This window comes from Wyeomyia smithii, chromosome 3 (assembly GCF_029784165.1).
Source record: "Wyeomyia smithii strain HCP4-BCI-WySm-NY-G18 chromosome 3, ASM2978416v1, whole genome shotgun sequence".
NCBI lineage: Eukaryota > Metazoa > Arthropoda > Insecta > Diptera > Culicidae > Wyeomyia > Wyeomyia smithii.
This window is the reverse complement of record NC_073696.1, coordinates 79,430,091-79,452,006: the sequence shown is the minus strand read 5'-3', so window position 1 is coordinate 79,452,006 and position 21,916 is coordinate 79,430,091. Positions and strand designations below refer to the sequence as shown.

General features: G+C 36.7%; 1 protein-coding gene across 9 annotated transcripts in view; it reads right to left on the bottom strand.

Annotated features, from left to right (window-relative positions):
• The window catches only part of LOC129732749 (probable nuclear hormone receptor HR3), a 511,429-nt gene that overhangs the window by 27,846 nt on the left and 461,667 nt on the right, over positions 1-21,916 (bottom strand). For all 9 annotated transcript variants that reach the window (XM_055693934.1, XM_055693935.1, XM_055693936.1 and 6 more), the window contains one exon: positions 14,933-15,160. In XM_055693934.1, the coding sequence (XP_055549909.1) occupies positions 14,933-15,160 (228 nt within the window). The remainder of the gene's footprint in view (positions 1-14,932; positions 15,161-21,916) is intronic.

Here is a 21,916-nt window from a genome sequence, read left to right as displayed (position 1 = left end):
TCTGTAAACTTGAGAGAACAAACTTCCTCGCCAGTACGAATTTTCGAAAATATTTTCCTGATATTCCATTGAGTTTTAAATAATAGGAAAAGTCGTTCACAGTTTCGTGGGCTTGTTATTCTCCTCAATATGTGAGAACAGCAGAGTGAATATTTACCGTTCACTTCTTGTCCAGCATGAGCTCTGCATGTAGCAATTTTTTTCACTACACTATTTTTTATTCTCGCTTATTTTTGTCGGTCTAGTTCAGCCACTGTTGTTGTACCAATCACCGACGCCCAGGGAGGCGACTCCACCCAGGACCCTAACATACGACCCGTTGATTAACGGACCGGCGCCAACGGCTTTGCTTCCTCGTGCGATGGAAGGCGTGATCCCAGAGATTTTTCGCCTCAGAAAATCTCCCGGTGTCGGCTAGAATTGAATCTAGACCAGTTGGGTTGGTTGTGAGTGGATCACGCCACCCCACAACCATCGACACCTATGTCGGCGTTGGGATTCAAACCCAGGCGTCGAGCGTGGTTGGCGGAGACGTTACCAACCACGCCCCCGCCTATGCACACTTTTCTCTGTTTCGTGCTGTGTTTCTGCTGCTCGCAGAAAAACTAATTCACTTGCTACTCACAACACAGCAGAGTGAAACGAGAGTGGTGAAAGTGAGAATACACAGAAGTTCGCCACGATGTGCACTGCTGAGATAAATTCGATAACATTCGGATAGCAAAGGTGCGTGACGAGCGGCTGAATTAATTTTTTGCCTTTCTCCTAGAAAGGTGTAGCAATCACTGTAAAAACTAAAGGTATAAAAGTGCTCAAAAGGGTCGAATGTCGTATATCACTCAGTTCGACGAGCTGAGCATTTTCTGTATGTGTGTGTAACGCTCTCTCAATCTCACTTTTGAAATTCATAAAGATTAGACATGTGGTTCAAAAGGTTTTAACAGAAACGTGTTCTGGAGAGTGTTTAATCTCACTCATAGTTCTCAGAGATGGCTGGACCGATTTCCACAAAATCAGTGTCATATGGCAGTTCTAGTTGCCTCATGAGACCCTGTTGATTTGTCTTTGCAATCGGACTTTTACTTTGCCTGTTATGTTTAAAAATGTGAAATCCAGCTTTGAAAAGAAACATATTCCGAAGACAACTTAAACTCAATCACTTTTCTCAGAGACAGCTGAACCGATTTCTACAAAATTAGTGTCAAATGAAAAGTCTAGCTGCCTCATAACACCCTTTTGAATTTTGCTTTAGTCGGACTGTAACTTCGTCTGTAATGTATCAAAATGTGGAAATCACGAAACTTGAATATTATAGAAACTACACAACCGATTTGAATAATACTGTTATCAAATGAACGGGCTAATTAAAGGTTAACTGATGAAATATGATGATTGAAATAGAAGAAAAATCCTACTACAATAATCGAATCTAAAATGATATTTAATCAAATGATATATAATCGAGTCCAACCTAAATATGAACACAGTGACGTTTCGATTGTACCTACCTACTAAACAAATTTCGTGTATGTATATTTGAAACATATTCATTTCATGTTGTTTGTATGTGTTAATGTATTTTCATATGTGTTTGAATGTTATATTCTAAATGTTAGGTATAGTTTCACTGTTGGCTACCAAAAATTTGTTATTTAGGATTAAAAATAAATCCAGCAAATGTTATCAATGTGTCTTTTTTCTGAAAATTGAAGTGTTCGTGTGAATCTATTTTAGCAAGTAAAAAGTTTGGATGAGAAAGACTGGGTCTCACAGCTAGGTGGATTAATTTGGGGTTTTCGTTCCGAAATGCAAAGCAAACAACGCAATATACTCTCCTATCTATGTTTTTCCCTTATTAGCATCGAATACATTATGTTTCATTAGGGTGGTTCATTAATTCGGCATAGGGTGGTTCATTAATTCGGCATAGGGTGGTTCATAATATTGTGAAAAAAATTCTAAAAATTTTTGTAATCATCAATACCTATCCGAAATAGCATATTTTTATAGGTTTTCAAAAATGAGTTGTGTTTCAAAAAATTAAACCAATAGCACAAAATGGCATCTTTTGCCTATAAAAACGTCTATGCAAAGTTTCAGCCAATGGGCACGTTCACGTTCTGATGATGTAAACTGGATAGAAAATGCATGGTCGAACTGTCAAAACGACGCAAACCCAGAAAGAACGAGTCAATTGTGTTGCGTATCTGATTGAGATCCCTATACTCTCATTATCACTGAATAACATCGATACAGTCTTTTGTCCGATTTGTCCGATTATATAAGCCAGAGCACTGTGTGTTCGATCAAGTGTTGGCAAAGGACATTATTGTGGTAAATAAAACGAATAAATTGTCTGGTACAACATTCGAAAGAACAAGTACAAGTGTCTTAGAGAGTAGATTTTCAAACAAATAAAATAAAACATATTCTATCAGTTTCCACCGTTTCATGTGCTTTCAAGACACTTGGAATCGAACACATTTTTCAAATATTCAAATTCCAGGTAGCTCCCGTGTGTGATTTTGCAAATGACATGAAAGCATTCACTATTTCCCGCGAGACACAATCTTATTTTGGTTGAAATCTTTTTTTTTTGCACAGAGTAGTTTTTTGATACATTTTGTAAATTTGTTCTATAATATCTTACCATTTTATTTATAATTTTTCCAATTCAACATTGCCACCCTAACGACAATGATATAACAAATATTATATTTTCAGGAATTTTTCTATTGGTATTCAGTGAAAAGTGATTTTTTTCATTTTATACTCATTTTTACACAATATTATGAACCACCCTATGTCGAATAAATGATCCACCCTAATGAAACATAATGTATTCGATGCTAGTATATAATTATACAAGCTGTTTCGAGAGACTGGTGATCAATTTCAAAAGATAGATTCTAAACATTTTGAACTCCACCTTCTACAATTGAAAAAACGACAAAGTTCCAGAGAGTAGATTTTTGCAAAAAAAAATTTCAGATGACACCAATTCTCGCCGTTTCATGCGTTTTCAAGTCACTTGGCATCAAAAAAAAAATTCGAAAACCGAAATTTCACGTACCCCCCCTTTGGGTGATTTTTCGGTTTTCAAATAAGCCAAACTTCGATCGCTTTGCTACACCCCATTTTAAGTCCGATTGAGCTGAAATGTGCACAGGATGTTTTTTCGAGCAGGTGAACATTTGGTATAGGGTTTTTTTTTGAAATTTTCTGGTCACTTTTTTCCATTAAAATTTTGCTTCTCATCTGGCTAGCTTCCCCTTCATTTTTACAGATTGTATTACCGTACAGCAATCAAAGATCAATGCATTATAATAATTAATATTATAATTATAATGCATTGTCAATCACAATCGATATTCAATCGATCTTTTCAGTATTATGAGTCAAGAAATAAAGAATTTCTACACCCGGACAACAGAAACGATGAATAAGATAATGCTACGATTTTAGTTGAAACCCCTTTTATTTTGCATTTACTCCACACACAACAAAATTAAACTGTGCGTAATCTATTTCAACATTAATCCCCGATCGCTAGGGTCGAGCACCTCCAGCATAATCATGCGTTTCGCAATCAAAGATATATTTCTCTCCTTTCATTTCCCTGGTTTCACGTAAAGCCATCCCCTTATTCTTAGCCTTTTTCACACACCACCCTTCCTCTAGTGGCAATTTACTTCGAGCTACTTTAAACGGTCAATGCTCTGCTAGCTATCGACTCGTCACAGTAACAGCACAACAGCCAACAGCTTAGGGCAGCAGGAAACATCCCCAGGAGTATTTCCTCCTTGACTGTGCTTAGTGCGCTTCTGTATTTTATGCTTCGTAGTATCACGCAGAGTGTACGCGGACAAGTCGCTGCCACTTGGATACGCGGGTTACCACGAAATCCACGCAAGTCCGAGATTGTGTGTTAATTTGCTATTTATGGAAATATTTGTGGTCACGTCACGGGGTGATACAAATTTAACCTCGTCCTGCACCGAGGGAATCGTCAATAATTTAAGGCTATTACTGTACTGCAATTACAATTAAAGCACTAAAGGGTAGCTCTAGCATACATTGCTGCCCAGTTGCTGAGATTCGATGAAGATCTATAAAATTAGTAGAGAAATTCCAGTACAGAGTTTGAATTATCAAAAAAGTCCATGTGCGATGAATGCTTATAGGAAAACTTAATGACTATAGTTTCCAATAATTTCCCCTCAGAATTAAATAGCAACAACAAGTCCATCCATATTACCATTTTGATGTATACACAGCAATCGAATGTGTGCAATTAAACGGATCATCGATGAAATACATAATTTACTCGAGCAGTAATCGGTGCTTTCCATTTCCAAAAAAAAGTAGGTACTTGCCGTTATATTTCCGATACCGTAATTGCCTTTTCATTACTCCATCCGGATTGCGTCCGGATTTTTTGGTTGGTAAGTAATAACCATAATTGAATCCCTCTAGCGAAGCATAAAATGCTTCCAATAGATATGGAAACTCGTACCTCCCCTTAACGAACCCGAAAATCGGGCTCCGTCATCCCCATAGCGACCGCGGTTCGGATGACCGTAATCGATAGATGAAAGCTCACAATGTTCTTCTACGCTATGGTCAATGTGTGTTATTAATTTTCTGGTTTGGATTGTCGAAGAACTGATTTACTAGGTTTATTGCGGTTGGTAACATGTTTTACGTTGCAATTGATTACCATGTTTGTAAGAGTGGTTGCATTGAGAATATTTGTGTATGAGAATACACATTTCCATAAAAAACATGTGAAGTAAAAAATGAAAGCACACGCATAGTGAAGGGATATCATGAACATTTGTGGAAATGAGATTGTGTCATTCGACAGATATGATTAACCTGAACTATGTATCTATAACGACAATTTCTCAGTTATTATTGTTGGATGATTGGCGCAAATTTCATTTGCATTATTTTCTTAGTTTTCTAATAATTTTTTATAAGCTAACTTTTCCGTCCAGAAATGGGTTAGAAGCTCCTGTTTCACTGTAGCACTAGTTCTGGTCGTACTGATATTCAGTTGATAATTGTAAAAAATAGGCTGTTTCAGAATTTCAACAATTTTTTAAATAGATTTGTTCCTTCAGCCAAAAATTGCGGCTAGAACGGTAATTTCATCCTTCTAGAAAGACTGCTTTTTCAAATAAAGCCTATCAAAATCGTTGCTCCTGTAAAATCAACTTCACTAACCAAATGATCAAACAACCAACCACCGATTATTGAATTATTTGCGGAAAGGATAAACAAAGAGGCAATCAAAATAGAATCAAGCTATTTTTACTCAAATTCATCGAACGCTTATCGTCGTCCGGGCGCTGGCTGCTGGGATGCAAATCTCGCCTTTTGCTGTAGACCGGTTACGAGTGTTGGCGGACAAATTCCACACCGGCACTACTGCAGTGCGGCGCTTACAACGGACGTCGCGCCGCTTACAACGGACGCCGCGCCGCTGACAACAGACGCCGCGCCGCTTTGATGCATCTCTGTAATTAAAACTATGAAAAGTGCATTTTATTTGCATAACAGCGCAATAAATTTTTCGACCTGCTCCCACCATGCTGCTGCCGAGCGAGCCCCAATAGTGTGGTGTATTTGTACGGTGGGGACGGTGCCAGGGCCCAAACTCGTAGTGCACAAATGTCCAATACGACAGTCAAACACTGAATCGCATAGGACGGTTCTGATGCAACGACGCACACTGACTGATGCGGAGACAGTTCTTTACCCTCTAGTGATTTTACTTCGAAGTGCACTCTATTGACGATGATACTTTGTCACTGAAGCCAACGCTAAGTCACTGTGCAGAGGTTTATAGCGAGAGATTACTTTAAACATTGCGCGTGTGAAGTCTGAAATGGCCACACAGAAGTATTGTTTGACATAATAGTCATGATGCTTCCATCAAAATGTAATTTTTTTAAGGTAATTTTTTTTTGCAAATGATAACTTATTTGAGAAGCGGAAGAAAGTCAATTTTCTCTTCTTCAATTTTTTTGGGTTAATACCAGTTCTCGGCATTTTATTTTTAAGACATTCAGTATAGAAGAATTTTCAATTTCGAACATTCCATGAACAGTGCGTTTTCGACCATGAGGCTCTACTTCCTGAATTCCGACTGAACTGAAATTTCGCTTAGGGACATTTTTCGAAAAAACAAAATTTGAAAAAACGGTGTTCATTGGCACCCTAATATTTGTTATGAAAATAGTTCAACAGGATATCCATGCGGCGAAGACGCATCGTCGAGGGCAAGGAACTAAGGCGGCCCCAAGCCGCCGAGGTTTCCGCAGTCCAAGTCGGCCGCCGACCCGCCGTCGGAAGCGGCGGCCTCTCGCATACAAACAACTGATCTACTGGTTTCCTAGGCTTACTCACCACTAGGGGCTATCCCTTAGTTTAACGAACGAGCGATAGCGAGTAAGGACAGCATTCATCTCGGACAATCGAGTCGGCCGAAGGCCGCGAGTGTTTCACAGATAATTTTTCAATTTGAATACTAGCTAACAATAGCTAACAATTATGTACTTCAATGTTATCGCAGCGCGGTGACAACATTTGAATAACTTATCAAAATATAGGATGAAAAACCGCAATAATAGTTAATATTATTGCTAATTGTGCATTGTGTATTTGTTTCCATAGTTGTTGTGTGCTGCAAGTAATTAAGGAAGTTTACTTCCGCACTACACAGCAGAAAATTTTAGCGTAAATTTTACTTGTTTACATGCACATAAGTAAAGTTAATTTGAATGCATAGTCATATTTGCAGCTTTAAGTTTATATCAACTCAATGAACAATTTTACATGGTTTAAAACGATGCTGTATTGTGCATTATTAATGGTGTGAAATTGTGTATGTTTATCTCTTTATGTGCTAGAAACCGTTATATGTTTTCGTTTGTCTTAGTAGTAAATTTCATTCGTTGGTACTGTGTAATAAATATTGTTTATATATTTTTTTTTAAATAAGAGGCTGGTCAAATGAAAGTCCCAAAAAAGAGTTCAATTGAGCGTTAATGTTCTGATAATCTGCTGCTTTTGCTGGCAAGTGACCCTATAACTGTTGATGTTATTCACTGAAATTATTTTTTTTTTCTTCACAAATCATTTATTTGACACGGCACAAATACAATTCAATGTTTAACGGCGCCAATTATATCGGATGACTTAAAATCTATAAGCAAATTTTTTATCCTCGCTGCCGACTACGAGCTGAAATTAAGTCTATCTTAAAACTAGCATGTATTATTCAATCAGTGTTTTGTAGTTGAATGGTCGTCTGATGATCATCGAATGAATATGCAGCATGTATGGATTTGTTCTGCTAAGCCACGATGTCATGAGCTGGGACAGGGGCTTGTCATCCTCGGGTTCTGAGGGTATTGTGCGGGGTCTAGTTGCTGGTTTTGGTTCGTTGTTGTTGTTCGCTGGTGTTCAAGTTGCCATATGGTGTGTGCCGCTGAGCCAAGATATAAAGAAAGGCCTCGGGTTTTCCTGGCGAGTTCGTGTGGGGTTCAATTGCTGGTTCCAAAATCGAGGTTTACGACGTGTTCTTGCCGTTTTGTTGAATGTGGGTGGAAAGGAATGGGACTAGACTTGGGCATGGATGGATTTCAGGAAAATGTATATAAGGGACATGTAGGGTAGGTCGCGACTCGCCAAGACATCACGAACAGGGACAGCTGGTTCTCTACCCTCGGCCCGGAGGGAAGTTATTAATTTAGACCTGGCGTCACGGTGTACAAAGCATGACCAAACAACGTGCTCTATGTCGTGATAACCTTCACCACAGGCACAGATACCACTTTCCCCGAGCCCAATACGACGGAGATGCGCATCAAATCTATAGTGATTGGACATAAGCCGAGACATCACGCAAATGAAATCTCGACCTACATCCAACCCCTTGAACCACGGATTCGTCGATACCTTGGGTATAATGGAATGTAACCACCTTCCCAGTTCCCCTCTGGTCCAAGAATTTTGCCAACTGATGATCGTATTCTGACGTACAAATGCGAAAAATTCATTAAAAGCAATTGGTCTTTCATAAATTTCACCCTTCGATGCGCCCACCTTAGCCGAAGAGTCCGCTTTCTCATTGCCCGGTATCGAGCAGTGAGAAGGGACCCACGCTAAGGTTATCTGAAACGATTTTTCGGATAAAGACTGAAATTATTTTGGTTGTATTATCTAGAATGTCCTACTATAGGTTTCAAAAGTAATAAACACGGTAATGCAAATGATTTATTCAATTTGATGTTTACCGCCTTTTTGGGAATTTAGCAAGCAGTTTCTAACTATTTTTTTCGTATAAAAAAATCACAACTTGAAGGCTATGCAAGGCGAATCGGGATGCAGAGTTAGTAAAAAATATATCAAATCATCGATGCATATTGTACGAATTATAACTTTATAAAAGTTAAAAAAATACTCTGTCTGTTTTTTATCGGAGTAAAAATCTAAACAAATTCAAGCAGCAAAACTCGATTGATGAATTTGTCAAAAATGGACCTGTGTACTAGACATACAAAAAAATCAAGCTCTGGCTGTTGTTCATGCTACCAATATCTCAAATCCTTGCAATATCATTGAAGCTGAAGCATCTGGCACATTGATGCAATTTATTTTCAAAAAACTTATTTATTTGTGCATCGTGGAAGGTCAGCGAAATCAAAATAGGTACAGGTCAGACTCTATTATCCAGAGTTTTGAAAAATATGTCACTTCGGATAAACAAAGTCTCCGGATTTTTCAATTATATATTTCAATTTTTTTTCGTAGAGAATCGTCATTATGTCGATAAAACGAATATCGTTCTTAGTAAATATGCCGACATAAAATATAAAAATTATCTAGCGACTGTATGTCGATGTTTGTCAAGTATAATGAAAAATGAAATGAGATGAGTCAATCATTTCACCTTTCTTTATGCCTTGAGTTTACTGCGCCACAAAATATTGTATGAACTTTGGCATTTCTAGACAAAATCGACAAAAAGGCAAACGTCACAGTTATAAACAAAATCCAAAACTGGAAGAAAAAACATGACTCCGGATAGTCAAACAAATTTCTCAGTATAATCGATGAATAAAAATATAAAAAAAGGATTTATCTCGTTCTTCATATCAAAAATCGATGACCAATAGCAGAAATCATATCAGCAGCTAAAAGATGACCGAATGAAATAAAAATTTCGAAAATTGCGATTTAGCAAGTTGTGTACATGGATTTGCTTCAGCCCTAGGCTCCGAAAACAATAAATTATGAAATAATACTGATTAAACACATTATATATTTAGAAAACTATTATTAAATACTAGAATAAGAAGAGTTTAGAACATATTATGGCGATATAAAAGATTCGAATAATTTAGAATAGACTATTAGGACAAATAAAATAATGAATTATTTTTGTACGAAGAAAAAATATTTTCAACTGCTAAATGAAATTTCCAATATAAAAAATACTTTGTGCTGGTGAAATTAATTATCCCAGAATGTTATGTACTATATCTCCTGTTATCACTTTCAATTATTTAACATTACATAATCGTTGTTACTGTGTTGGCAATTTTATTTACACTTTTTACATCGTGAAAATCGTAAAAAATACTGCGTTAGAAATATCGAAGAGATATACAACGTGCTGGAAATAAATAATCATCTTTTATCCATTTTATGCAGAACAACATTCAATCAATCATCTCTTAGCACCTATAAATACCTAATGGTAAACGTATTTTTGAGCAGGAAAAAAAAATTAAATTTTTCAATAATAAAAGAATGGCATACATATCGTACGTTATGGCTGTCGTATATTATGGCCAACATCCATATGCGAAAATAATATTATGGCTAACGTCGCTTATGGCTATCGTACGTATGGCAACCGTCCATATGGCTAACGTATTTAGGGCTGTTGGGGTGTCACCCTTTGCATCTAACGTACTGTTAATACAATCGAGTGTTCAAAAATGATCAAATTTCAAGGTAAATCTGGACGGTGTTTTTTTCTTGTACAATTTTGAGTTTAGTTTCCTTTTTAGTTGAGCGATTTTGAGCGTGAAAACCTCAGCTTCCACCTAACAAATAGCGCTCGATTTGCTACTTTATGCATGGTCCGCGGTGCAAACAATCGATCAAAATTTCAGACACGTAACTTCAATGATTTTCAACAAAATTTAATTGCAAAATTTTGACAAGAATCGAGCACGGATTTCCATCTTAATAACGTCATTATCATTCAAATAATCAATTCAAATTATAATGCTTTTGACGACTACCTAAATGCATCTGTTTTTGTGATGTTTCAAAATTGAGTTTAAAAAATTCTACTTTTGTATTTTTATTTGTGGTTCTTCAGTAACAAATATAGATTTTTTGAATGTTAGGATCATTATAACATAATTCTATCATTGAAAACAACATTATAGGGGCGTCATACAACAGCGTCTGACCAGAAGTGGGCTGCTGAATCATGAAATGTAGTGCCTCGGCAGCTAAACCAAAAATGGCTGCCCCGTAGCGAGATTTGGTTTCGCAGTCTTAATTTCAAATTGATATTTCAATAATTTTCAGCGTAGAAAATATTTTCTGGAATCCCAGGACTTATGTTAAAATTTTCCGGGAGTCAAAAGGAGCATCTAGGTAGGAAAGTAGATTGCGTTGTTTAATTTGCATCTTGAAACTGAACATAAAAAAACCTATCCGCCCATCGCCTATGTTTGCTCTTCGAATGCTATCGAATGCTCAGCAGTGCACATCGCGGTGTACTTCTGTGTATACTCACAAGAGTGATGCACTCTTGTTTCGCTCAGCTGTGGTGTAAGCAGCAAGTGTATAGATTTTTTCTGCGAATAGCAGAAACACAGCAAAAAGCAGAAATAAAAGGTGTAGTGCAAAAAAATGTTATACGCAGCTCTCATGCTGAGAAAGAGTAAGCGGTGAAAACTCACTCTGCTCATTCCACATATGGAGGAGAATAAAATAGGAAAATTATTTTGAATGATTTTGATTTGCATATTTTAATTACTTTTCTTTGAAAGTGCTTAGATAATTTACAGTTTTCTGAAACTTTTTCTTTTCCTTTTTGCTATCGGCTTTTATTGCATTTTATCAACTTTTTAGCTTTGCTCTTACTTTGTTGATAAATTTTGTTAGAAAACAGTACCAACAACTTGGAGACGACCATCACAGATTTTGCTTGAAGTTGGGAGATTTTTCCTCTAGTGTCATTTTGGAAAAAATTCAATTCTGGTGCCCAGTGGGATGTATCTCTTTCTTTGTTGCAAAATGACACATTTTTTGTTCAAAACCTTTTTCTTCTCTTTCTTACAATTAATAAACGTAAGACGTCCGAAAATTATTGATAAGTGACTTTTGAAGAAAATAATCAAAGAAATCTAGAAAACAAACATCATTTCTGACCTCTGGAAGTGTTGCCAGATAGATTGTTTTAATATTTCAAATCAAAATTTGCATTTTTCGTTAAATGCAGCTTGTTTAATTTAAAATTTGATAGGTTCATTGTGTTCCTTGGAAAATTTAACGTAAGAATCACTCATCACCCCTAGATTATATGCGACAATCTCGAGATATAACATTTTACGAAAACAGTTTAAAATGTCCTAATTTTCATCAAACAATCATATTTATTTGGAAATGTCCGTTACCTTCTAACCCAAAGAACAAGAAATGATTTTGGGGATTTTTTGGTTATGAAGAATTTCAAAAGAAATCTTTCCTTTTTAGCAGCAGTGTTGCCAGTTTTTTTCCCGTTCAATTCAGCATCAGATCTTTCGCTCATTGATTTTTCTAGTTCAACAACGGTCTCCACGACAAGCTGCTAAAACCACGCAAAACTGATTTATTCAGGCAGTAAGCTATTTGTTGTTTCGAATGTTGTTTTACTTTTTCCTTTTTATATTTGTGTTTATTGCAGAATTGTATGACAGAAAAATAAAATAATGTTTTGATTTAAGTATTACCGTAGATTAAAGAGATGTAAAACAAAACAGCGACAATAGTGCAATAAAAAAAGAAAATAAAGGGTAAACTTTAAATCAAAAAATTTTTTTTTTCAAATTAATTGAAAAAAATGGCAAAATGGCAAAAAAGGAAAGATCTTTTTGCATTTATTTATATCCAGGGGAGTGTTTAAAATAATTTTTTGGGTTGTTCGTTGAGCTAGAAAGTTAAAAGACATTTTCAAATAGATATGATTGTTTATAAAGCTATTTACGTATAAATGCTGTACTTCGAGATTGGCTCATATTAGCTCGGGACTATAAGTGTTTCTCGCGTCAAATTTTCCGAGGAGCACGATAAATTAATCAAATTGAGATTTTCATTGGCTGCAGTGTCGTAAAATACAAATTACAATACAAAAACAATCTATCTGGAAACACTTCTGTTCAAAAATGAAACTTTTTCTACATTTCTTGGTTTATTCTCTGTAAAAATCCCCTATTTGTATTTTCCGAGCATCGTGTCCAAGTTTGTGCTTTTTAGTTAGTTTTGTTTAATTTTTTTATTTTTTTTGTATGTTCTATAATATTTTTATTTAATTTGGCCTTACACAATTTTAGTGTAGATTTTTGAACTATTTTGTGTTACTTTTCATTCTCTGTTATTTATAAATTGGCATTCTGAGGCGTCGTACACAAATAACGTTACGCATGAAGGGGGGGGGGGGTTAGTTAAGATCGTTACGTAACTGTGATGTTTGCTCAAATTTGCAAATTTGGAAGGGGGGGGGGATAGGTTGTCCAGCGTTACGTAATTTTAGCGGAGGGGATTTAAACCGAACGTTACTTATCCTTACATAGGGGGGAGGGGGTCTGAAATCTAGGTTTTTAGCGTTACGTAATTTGTGTACGACGCCTAATTGTATTTTATATTTTTTCATCAAAATTTAGTTGGTCGCTTTTTGGTCGTATATTTTTTTAACCCTTTTTCTTTTGCTGTTTTTTTTTCAAATTTTCTATCTGTATCGTGAGTTCAGTTCGAATTTTTCATTTATTGATGACTAAATTGTATTCCATTATATTCCACAGAAATGTTGTAAATCGTAACATTTTGTGTTATTATTCTTATTATTATTTGGAAATTACTACAAATTATTCGTAGTTGTGTTTTATTCTGTGATTCGTCATGTTTTTTCTGCATTTTTTCCGAGTAAAAACGGTATATACCAAAATTCGGGTAAACAATACTTCACTTATAGAAAATGTTCAATCAAGTCTGCTAAATAATTTCGAAAAATACATGGTGTTCGAAATACGGATTGCTTTATTGTGACGTTGTAAAGTCAGGGTCATTCACAAACCAATCCAATATTGACGTTGTTAAATCTAAATTCATTCCACCTTCTGATGTTGAAGAAGTTTCCTGAAAAAATCAATCGTAGAATAGTTCCACTTGTCATGGTGTTTTAACAAAAAATGATAACGTATTATTGTGTCTTCTACACCTTATATTGATGTTATGTTCAAAATCACTTTCTAAATGCTTCAACCCCTCTATAAACCATCAAACAAAAAAAAAAACATTTTTTCTTTATCTACCTATCACATGTCCAGTACGAAAATTGTGTTTCGCGCAAGTAGAACGTTAACTCTAAAATATGCATATCTAAATTTCATTTGATTTAGTGGCACAAACATTTAAGCAGAACTCATCGACAATTTCATCAGTGCCTGCCGAGTTCGTCATACGCTAGTCAATTTTTACCAATTTACGACGCAATTCGCATCGTCGGTCGTCGTCTTCGCCGTCCCCGTCTAAATCAACAGTAGTGGCGTGCCGGGTGTATCACATAAACCACAATCGAATTGCTTTTGGCGAACGTCGCTTCCATTGTGCCGCCCGTTTCTTGGCTTCTTCCATCTTCCCTGGAACCGGTTCAGTTCTAAGTATGAAGCCATGAATCGGAGAAAGAATAGACGAATCTGCCAAGACGAACAAATGATCTGCAAACGTTGCTACATCTTGTAATTTTCTCATGACATCCTCCCGCCCATCGTGGCGTCCTCTGGCGGGGGTGGTTATTTCAGGAAGTGTCTGTTTCGTTATGACAGTATTGTATGTATTCGAGCGAAAGGAAGACAGTTTGCCGCCGGATACGGTGTCGGAGTGTATAGACGCACGGGCGGAGTTGAGGGGAGTAGAGTAGGGTTGGAGTGTTGAAAGCTTTTTATTTGTTTATCCAACCGGCTGACAGAGAGGAAACGAGAATGATTCTGTTCTACATTCCGTCCGGTCGTAAGCTTAGGTTTAGGCGAACGAGTTTGCTTTAGCAAAAACATTGACACCATGTGAATTCAAATTTACACCTTTTTGAAATATTGCTTGTGATCCAACGATGGCTGACGACGGGTGGTTTTATTTGTTTTTCCTTGATTTTCGCTGTGCTTTCACGTCCCGCTGGGAGGCAGCATTATTGATGTTTCGGGTCGAGTTATGCTGCTGGTGACCGGGCTGGGAACGAAAACCGTTTGTTCTAATTTGATCGACATTTATCATTTTGCCACCCAAAGCACGCGTGCGGGGCGGGCACTAGGAGCTGTGAGAAATGACGCATTTTGTGCGAACCCATTCGAGAACGACGACGACGGTTGGATGGGTCGATGACCTTCGAACGCCGTCGGAAAGAGCTGTCGATTGGGTGGAATCTGGCTTGGATAAATTTGCCTGCCCTTATTGCGTAACTAATTTTTGGTTGCCTTGGGAAAAGGCTTCACAGCGGAAGAAATTTGTTAGCTGGCTAATTGATACCTGCGTTTTAGCATCTCATGAGGATTCAAGGCTGCTTCTACTTGTACTCTGTTTCGAAACGTTTCACGGAGATCTAATGAATACTGCTAAAGAGCGATAGGTTCTTGCTACTTACCGTCGCGGCTCATTCCAAGCTTTAGGCACTTTTGCAGTCGACAGTACTGACACCGATTCCGGTTGACTCGATCAACGACGCACTGCTTGTTCCGGGGGCACTGATAGTTGACCACTGAGCTCTGGGAGCGACGAAAAAATCCTTTGCAACCTTCGCACGTTATCACGCCGTAATGGACTCCAGACGATTTGTCGCCGCATACTTTGCAGGGTATGATCTCGATTTGCGCTGTGATGGAGAGTGAAAAGAAAGACATTAGTGGATGGTAAAATATTGAGTAATATTAAATTTACTATTTAGGGCGTCTAATAAATATACATTTCTCACTGGTCCAACTCGAAAGTGAATTAGCTAATCAAATGTGGAATAGCAGTCATTTACCTGCAGCTTTACAAATATACCTATTTGTTTGATAAAATAACATTCATATCACAGGTTCCTTTTGAATAACAAGTTTGTGCTTATTTTACATAAAAATTGACAGAAACTGGAATCAGCTTATTCTTTTTCCAAAAGTTCAGAAATTTATTCTTAAAAAATATATTGTGAAATATTCAGAATAGAAAGTTGGTATTCTTAACTAGATAATATTTCAATAGCATAAAGGATTAATCTATATCAAACGGAATGCTGGTTAACAGCTTATAACTTCTTATAAAAATTTAGTATACAAATTTACGTTTTAGATGCGATATATATTATGGTAAACTACTTTATAATGAACATTTGCTTCATTGAAACAACCAAAAAGTCATTTGGTGTAACAATCAGATTTTGAGACTTTTTGTTCTATAAACGTGACTTAACGTTAAACGTCAGAAATAGTACTCTGAGATTGGAATTTGCTGCCACACAATGCACTTTTGAAAAAGAAAAAAGTTAAGACTGTTCAAAATTACTAAGTGATTGTTTTGATGATTGAAATAATTTAAGCAAAAGTGCTAACCATTTGGATTCACTAAAAGGATTTGCATAATGATTTGTTTTTACTATACTTTTTTGGTTGTCTATTTCTTAAAGTTAAACGCTCCATCTTCAAGAAATAGACCACACCACAGAAGGTATGACGAATTGTTCTAATTACGAGGCTAATACCAAATTCATGATTCCAACTTTCTCTGCATATGAGTTTATACAATTTCTCTCGCACAACTACGAAGCCTGCATACAACGGTTCAGTGAAAGACGACAACAGCCAACATTTGCACAATACGAATGTGCTTTTCTACCCTTTGCACTTCTAGGCAGCTGTGGTGGAACTGAATGGTGGTTGGATAACGCAATAGGCATAATAATTATGATCCTTAGAATGAAGTACAAAAGATGACACTATTTAAACTTTTAAGAAACTTCCGATCAATATTTGGAACAGATTGGACGATGAGTGCTAGTTTGGAAGCATTCAAGAAACGTCTACGGTTGATAGTAAAAGAAAAGAGGATCGAACTGAACGTGTAGTTTCTTAATAATAGAATGCGCGTTATCAGGAAATACAATTTTTGCTGATTTTCAATCATTCCTTGTGTTTTTATGAATATTTATTTAATTACTGACAAGCAACCGTCGCTACTCTATATAGAGCAATTCACCAGATTATCCTGAGGGTATAGTTTGAGGAGAAACGGACTGGTTGGAACCACTCATATACTCTATAGACTTAGGTCACTGCAGAAAGCCTCTGTTGATGAATACGGATGAGCGGGACGAGCTATTACGAACCAGATGTTCACCTTAAGTCAGATACTCGACACATCATCTGTTTATAGACTTCAAGGCAGTGTACGATCTAGTGATACGCAACTAGCTGTGGCAGATTATGCTTGAACATGGTTTCCCAACCAAACTGATTATGCTGTCATGTGCCACGGTTTTACATCAAGCGTCAGAACAGAACGCGTTTGTAACCTTGAAAGGTCAGAAGCAAGAGGACGGACTCTTGAACTTGCTGTTCAACCTGTTGAGGTAAAATATATTGACTTTTGAATCACGCATCTTATTGAATCTAATCGTTTATAATTCCAGTCTTGCTTTTTTCTTGCGTAATGGGGGTGAGCAAAAAGGACAATTAAGCATTTAATAATCGAATTCGTAACACTATTCCAGTTGCCATCAGAACAGCATAAATACTGAAGTAAGACGTCTATATATATTCCTGTATGGATTTTCTGTGATATCGCCCGGGTGTTTAGTGTATTGTTTAGTGTGTATACTGCTATTATTAACATCACCGATATTGAGAGTAAGTAACACGATTATTATAACTCGTGCTTCTGTGTATGCTTTTTTACCCTTCCTTTTTACACTTACTGCTCCAAACCTCAATGCCTCCGGCCAATATAATCACTAATTACAATTTCTAGGAGAGGTGTTACTGAGTGTCCCTATGGTCTGTTTTATTGTAAGAGGAACTTGTATTTGTCAAAAGGTATTTGCACAGAACAGATATGCAACTTCGAACAAAACTCTGCAGCAAATCGGTGCCCAAGCTTTCGCATTTATTTTTTGCTGTTCCATCCTACATTGATTTTACAGTGCATCGTTCGAACAGTTCGCTCCAATAGTTTGAACATGCACCAAAAAATTATTTTTTTTGCTTCAATGACCAGGCAACATGGTGATCTTGAAAAGTTGAATCTATCAAAATCAAGTTAAGACAGGATCGCATTCAAGAGATCTTTAAAGCGGAAATTCAGTAACAATTCACAATTAACGTCAAAAGATCAAACTAAACTGAAAATCTTTGAACCATTCAAACATTGTTTAACAAATTTTCTTGGATCGTACACCTCGCGACTGTTTAAACTATTTTAACCTGTTAGTTGATTTACTTTAATATCTTCATTGGACTTGGAAACCAAATTTCTCGACCAACGACAATATTTTTTTCTCGTACCGTTTTTTATACCTAACATTGCAAGTAATGCATATCAGACGCGCTATACACAGCACTGCTTACGACATTAGGTACAATGTAAAAAAATGATTGTCTTTAGTCAAGATATTTAGTTTTCAACTTGGGCAATAATGAAATTCATTAAAAATATATCTACATAAAAACCGTTGCACGTATGCGGGTGGTACTGTACGATTATCATGAAAAGGCACTCTCGCTATACCAGTACCGGGGAGAACAAAGGATTCTCTCGGCGAAAAAGCGGCGAGAGCTCATACAGTCCATTTATTAAATGGATGGAACATAAGCTTAGTAAAATTTCGAGTGTGAAATGAGTTCTCTCCACCGCTAGATGTCGATACTTAAAATAAAGAGATTTTGTCTCATTTTTGGTTCTTCAGTTAAACAGATGTGGTATTTGTCAAGGTTTGTAGCATTCTATATAATGGAAGGGTTAGTGGCAGAATGCTTAAGTCCGCTGAAATTGAATGGCCTGTTTCTACTAGTATTCGAATCACCCGCTTGTCAAAGCGGACTCTGTAAGCTCACGGCTGTAGAAACTTTTCAGTTATTTACAACTGAGTCCGTTCCAACTGAACCGATTTTCGATTGCATTTTGAAATCCAACATGGCGACGGTTCTTCATAATATGGATGATTTTGTAATTGGTTTGATTTCTTGACACAAGGAGTTAAAGTCCGTCATAATTTTGAAGTTGGCGTCATTAGATTTTCAAAGATCCAGATATATTACCGAATCCCTTACGATACACAGTGTTTATTTTGCTGATTACGTGCTCTATAGTATAAGCGTCCTCACATTCAATTTTAGTGATATACTTTATTTGGAAAAGTTACCATGTATTTTATTGCGCTTCTTTTAAAATGGACGATTCAGTGATTAATCCAGTTAGATATGAGACTGTGCGATAGACAGCTAGTGTCTTCGAAAAAGTTGTTGCAGAGGGTAAAAATAATAAAGTAGCCATCCACATTTTACGCGGACAGATTTTTGACGTCAAATAACCTTTTTATTTTGAATTAGAGCGAGGTAAAATGTCCGACAAAAATATGTTTTTCTGTATGGTTAATAATTTTAAAGAAGATATAAAGTATGTAGAATCATGGAAAAAAGTTATGTTGAAAATTATGACGTGAGTGAACATTGCAAATAAAACTATTTATATCTCTTAAAATATAAAAGTTAGAAATTTGACATTTTCAACAAAGTTCAAGTATATCTGCTACAACTTTTTCGAAGACAGGTTATCTATCTTACTATCCTAAAAAATAAACTCTTCAAATCACTTCTAGGTGGATTAACCACTAAATAGTCCATTTTAGAAGAAGCGCGATAAAACATATAGAAACTTATTTGAACAATCACTTAAATTAAATGTGAGGACGCTAATAATTCAGAGCATGAAATCAGTCAAATAAAGCACTGTGTGATATGAGTGAATTACACCGATTTTTAAATAGAAAGGAGAGTATGCAGATCACACGGAAACCCGTTTTTCGATCCGAGACCTGGAGTGTCGAGTGTCATATACCATTCAACTTAATTCGTCAAGATCAAAAAATGTCTGTGTGTATGTTTATTTTGTGTTAGCAAAATTTAGACGGTTTCTCGACAACCTCTAAACCGATTTGGGTCGAACAGTCGCCAATTAATAGGTCTCGTGGTCTAGTTGAACATGTGTAAACGTTCCCTAGTTCTGTCTAGATGTTCTGGAGATATTGCGGGACAAGTTTCGGACAAAACGAATCTTGAGGTCTATCTTGACGAACCACTAAACCGATTTGAACTCAACAACCTCCGAATTAGGGGTCTTTTGGTCTCATTGAACCCATTGATAACAGTATCACGATCGGTCAAGTGGTTCCGGTGATATTGTCGGAGCAAATTTTGGTTAAAACAGGACTTTCGGTCTACAAATGGATGTGGCATGTGAAACCCCATAATGTTATATACCATGCGACTCAGTTCGTCGAGATCGGAAGACTTCAATGTGTGTGTGTGTATGTAACAATAATATGTAGACAGCTTTTTTAATTGCGATTTGATGGTTTGAGGACCGGTTTGATCATAACAACCGCCCGATGAAAGGTCTCGTTGTCCCACAAATGCTATTACCCCAAAAAAAATATTGCAGTCTTTCTCCGGTTTCAGGTAATAACATGTTTTTTGCACTGTTTCTTTGAATAAAACGTTTTTTGCACGAGTTTTCGAAATAACACGGTTCCATTTTACGCCGTTTTGACTAAGAATTACGTCTTACGGCAACATGAGCAGGGGTATAAATTGAAGAACCGAATACATCGAGAGCGTCACGAAAACTGTTCACTTTGAAATGTTCAAAACTTAGTTTTCATCCGATTTCCTTCATTTGATTATAAGAACTATTCTAATATTGATTTGATTGTGAAGCCTTGTTGCAACGCCGTTTTCGAACTTTTATTGGTCGCTTAATGCTTGCTTTCTCTAACGCGGTCGACAAAATATTATACCTATTTAACCGAGAATGTGCTATTTGGGCGATATAAGAACCTAATTCTGCTCAATCCAATCAGTTTACTAGTGGATAGTCACTATCTCGGCCCTAACTAATTAGCAGCAGTAGCGGTAGCGGGGTAGCAGCGTCAGCGGTAGGTGTAGCGGCACTACTCTCTTTGTGAAAAGCTACCTTTGTGTGGCAACGGCAGCATCAGCAGTACCTACATTGGCCAGCACTTCCTCTAGCGAAATTCGGCAACAAATAAAAGCGGATGTTGGGACTCCCAACTTGGGAATAAAAATCTGACGGCCATCAAATTTTTCGTATGAAAACAGTTTCCCACTGTGTTATCAGAAGAGTACCTTGATCCCACTATCGGGGATAGCACAGAGATGCGACTAGCATCACATCCGATATTAAATTAAACAAAAAATTGTCCTGTACAAATTAAATGCTCAATTGATGAGTTTCTCATTCATTCATTACACTTCTCATTCATTCATTACACTTCTTTCAAAATTTTAGAATTCTATGTCTCAGAACGAACTAAATTTTCTTTTACCCTTTCCCTGACATTATACCTAGTTAACCGGCAATGCACTCTTTGGACTATATAAGAGCTTGCTTCTTCTCAAATCAATCAGTTTACTAGTGGATGGCCACTAGGATGGTTATAACTAGGTAGCAGCAGTAGCGATAGCCACAGCGGATGGCAGTAGCAAATAGCAGAAGTTGATAGCAGTATGTAACGGTGTATCCGATCACTGTCGCAAGAGGTTGACTGCGAACTGGATCGACCATCAGAAAGCAGAGCTGCCTCTCATAGCGGACAAACCAGCAGAGTAAACCGAACCTTTCACAGCACTAGAACTTGGATCTTTCTTCTGTGCTGGCATGTCCCCAGTTTCGTGAAAACTAAAACCAACCGTCCTTCCTGGACGACTGAATATTTTCGATTGTAGGAATAAAAACGTTTTATCACATCTGATGACTACAGTAATCGTGAGATTACTGTGCTATTAACTGCTAAGATCTATTAGCATCATAGTAACAAAATACGGCACCCGTGATTGATTTGCAGTTACTTCACAAAACGAATAACGAACAAACTGTCACAAAATTGGCATATCGTCGTTTTCGTTCAAAACTTGCACACTTCATTATTTGATTTTGATTCGCATTCAGGACTTTTGAAGGCACGTAACAGGTAAACCATCAATTATATAATAAGTAGATGACAATCAAATTGCAGGAGAACTGTTCCATTATTCATCTCATTAATCCGATATTCACGAAGAATGCACTGATTAAACACCAATTTTTCACGAAATTTTTGAACAAATAAACAAATCACGCTTACATGCTCTTATGGAATTGCCCAGTATTGTATATTTAGTAAAGCTAGTTAGATTTATCCTGAATTTTGTAAAACAAACCATTTTCAACAACGCTTCCATATCCATCTCAAAAGTTAAATCACTGCTCAATTATTCATCTCACGACATATTCATCACACTGTTAATCATGAATGAATCACATTATCATGAATGAACGTAGCCGCAGACCGTCGAAATGAGTTATCCGCTGTAGTTAT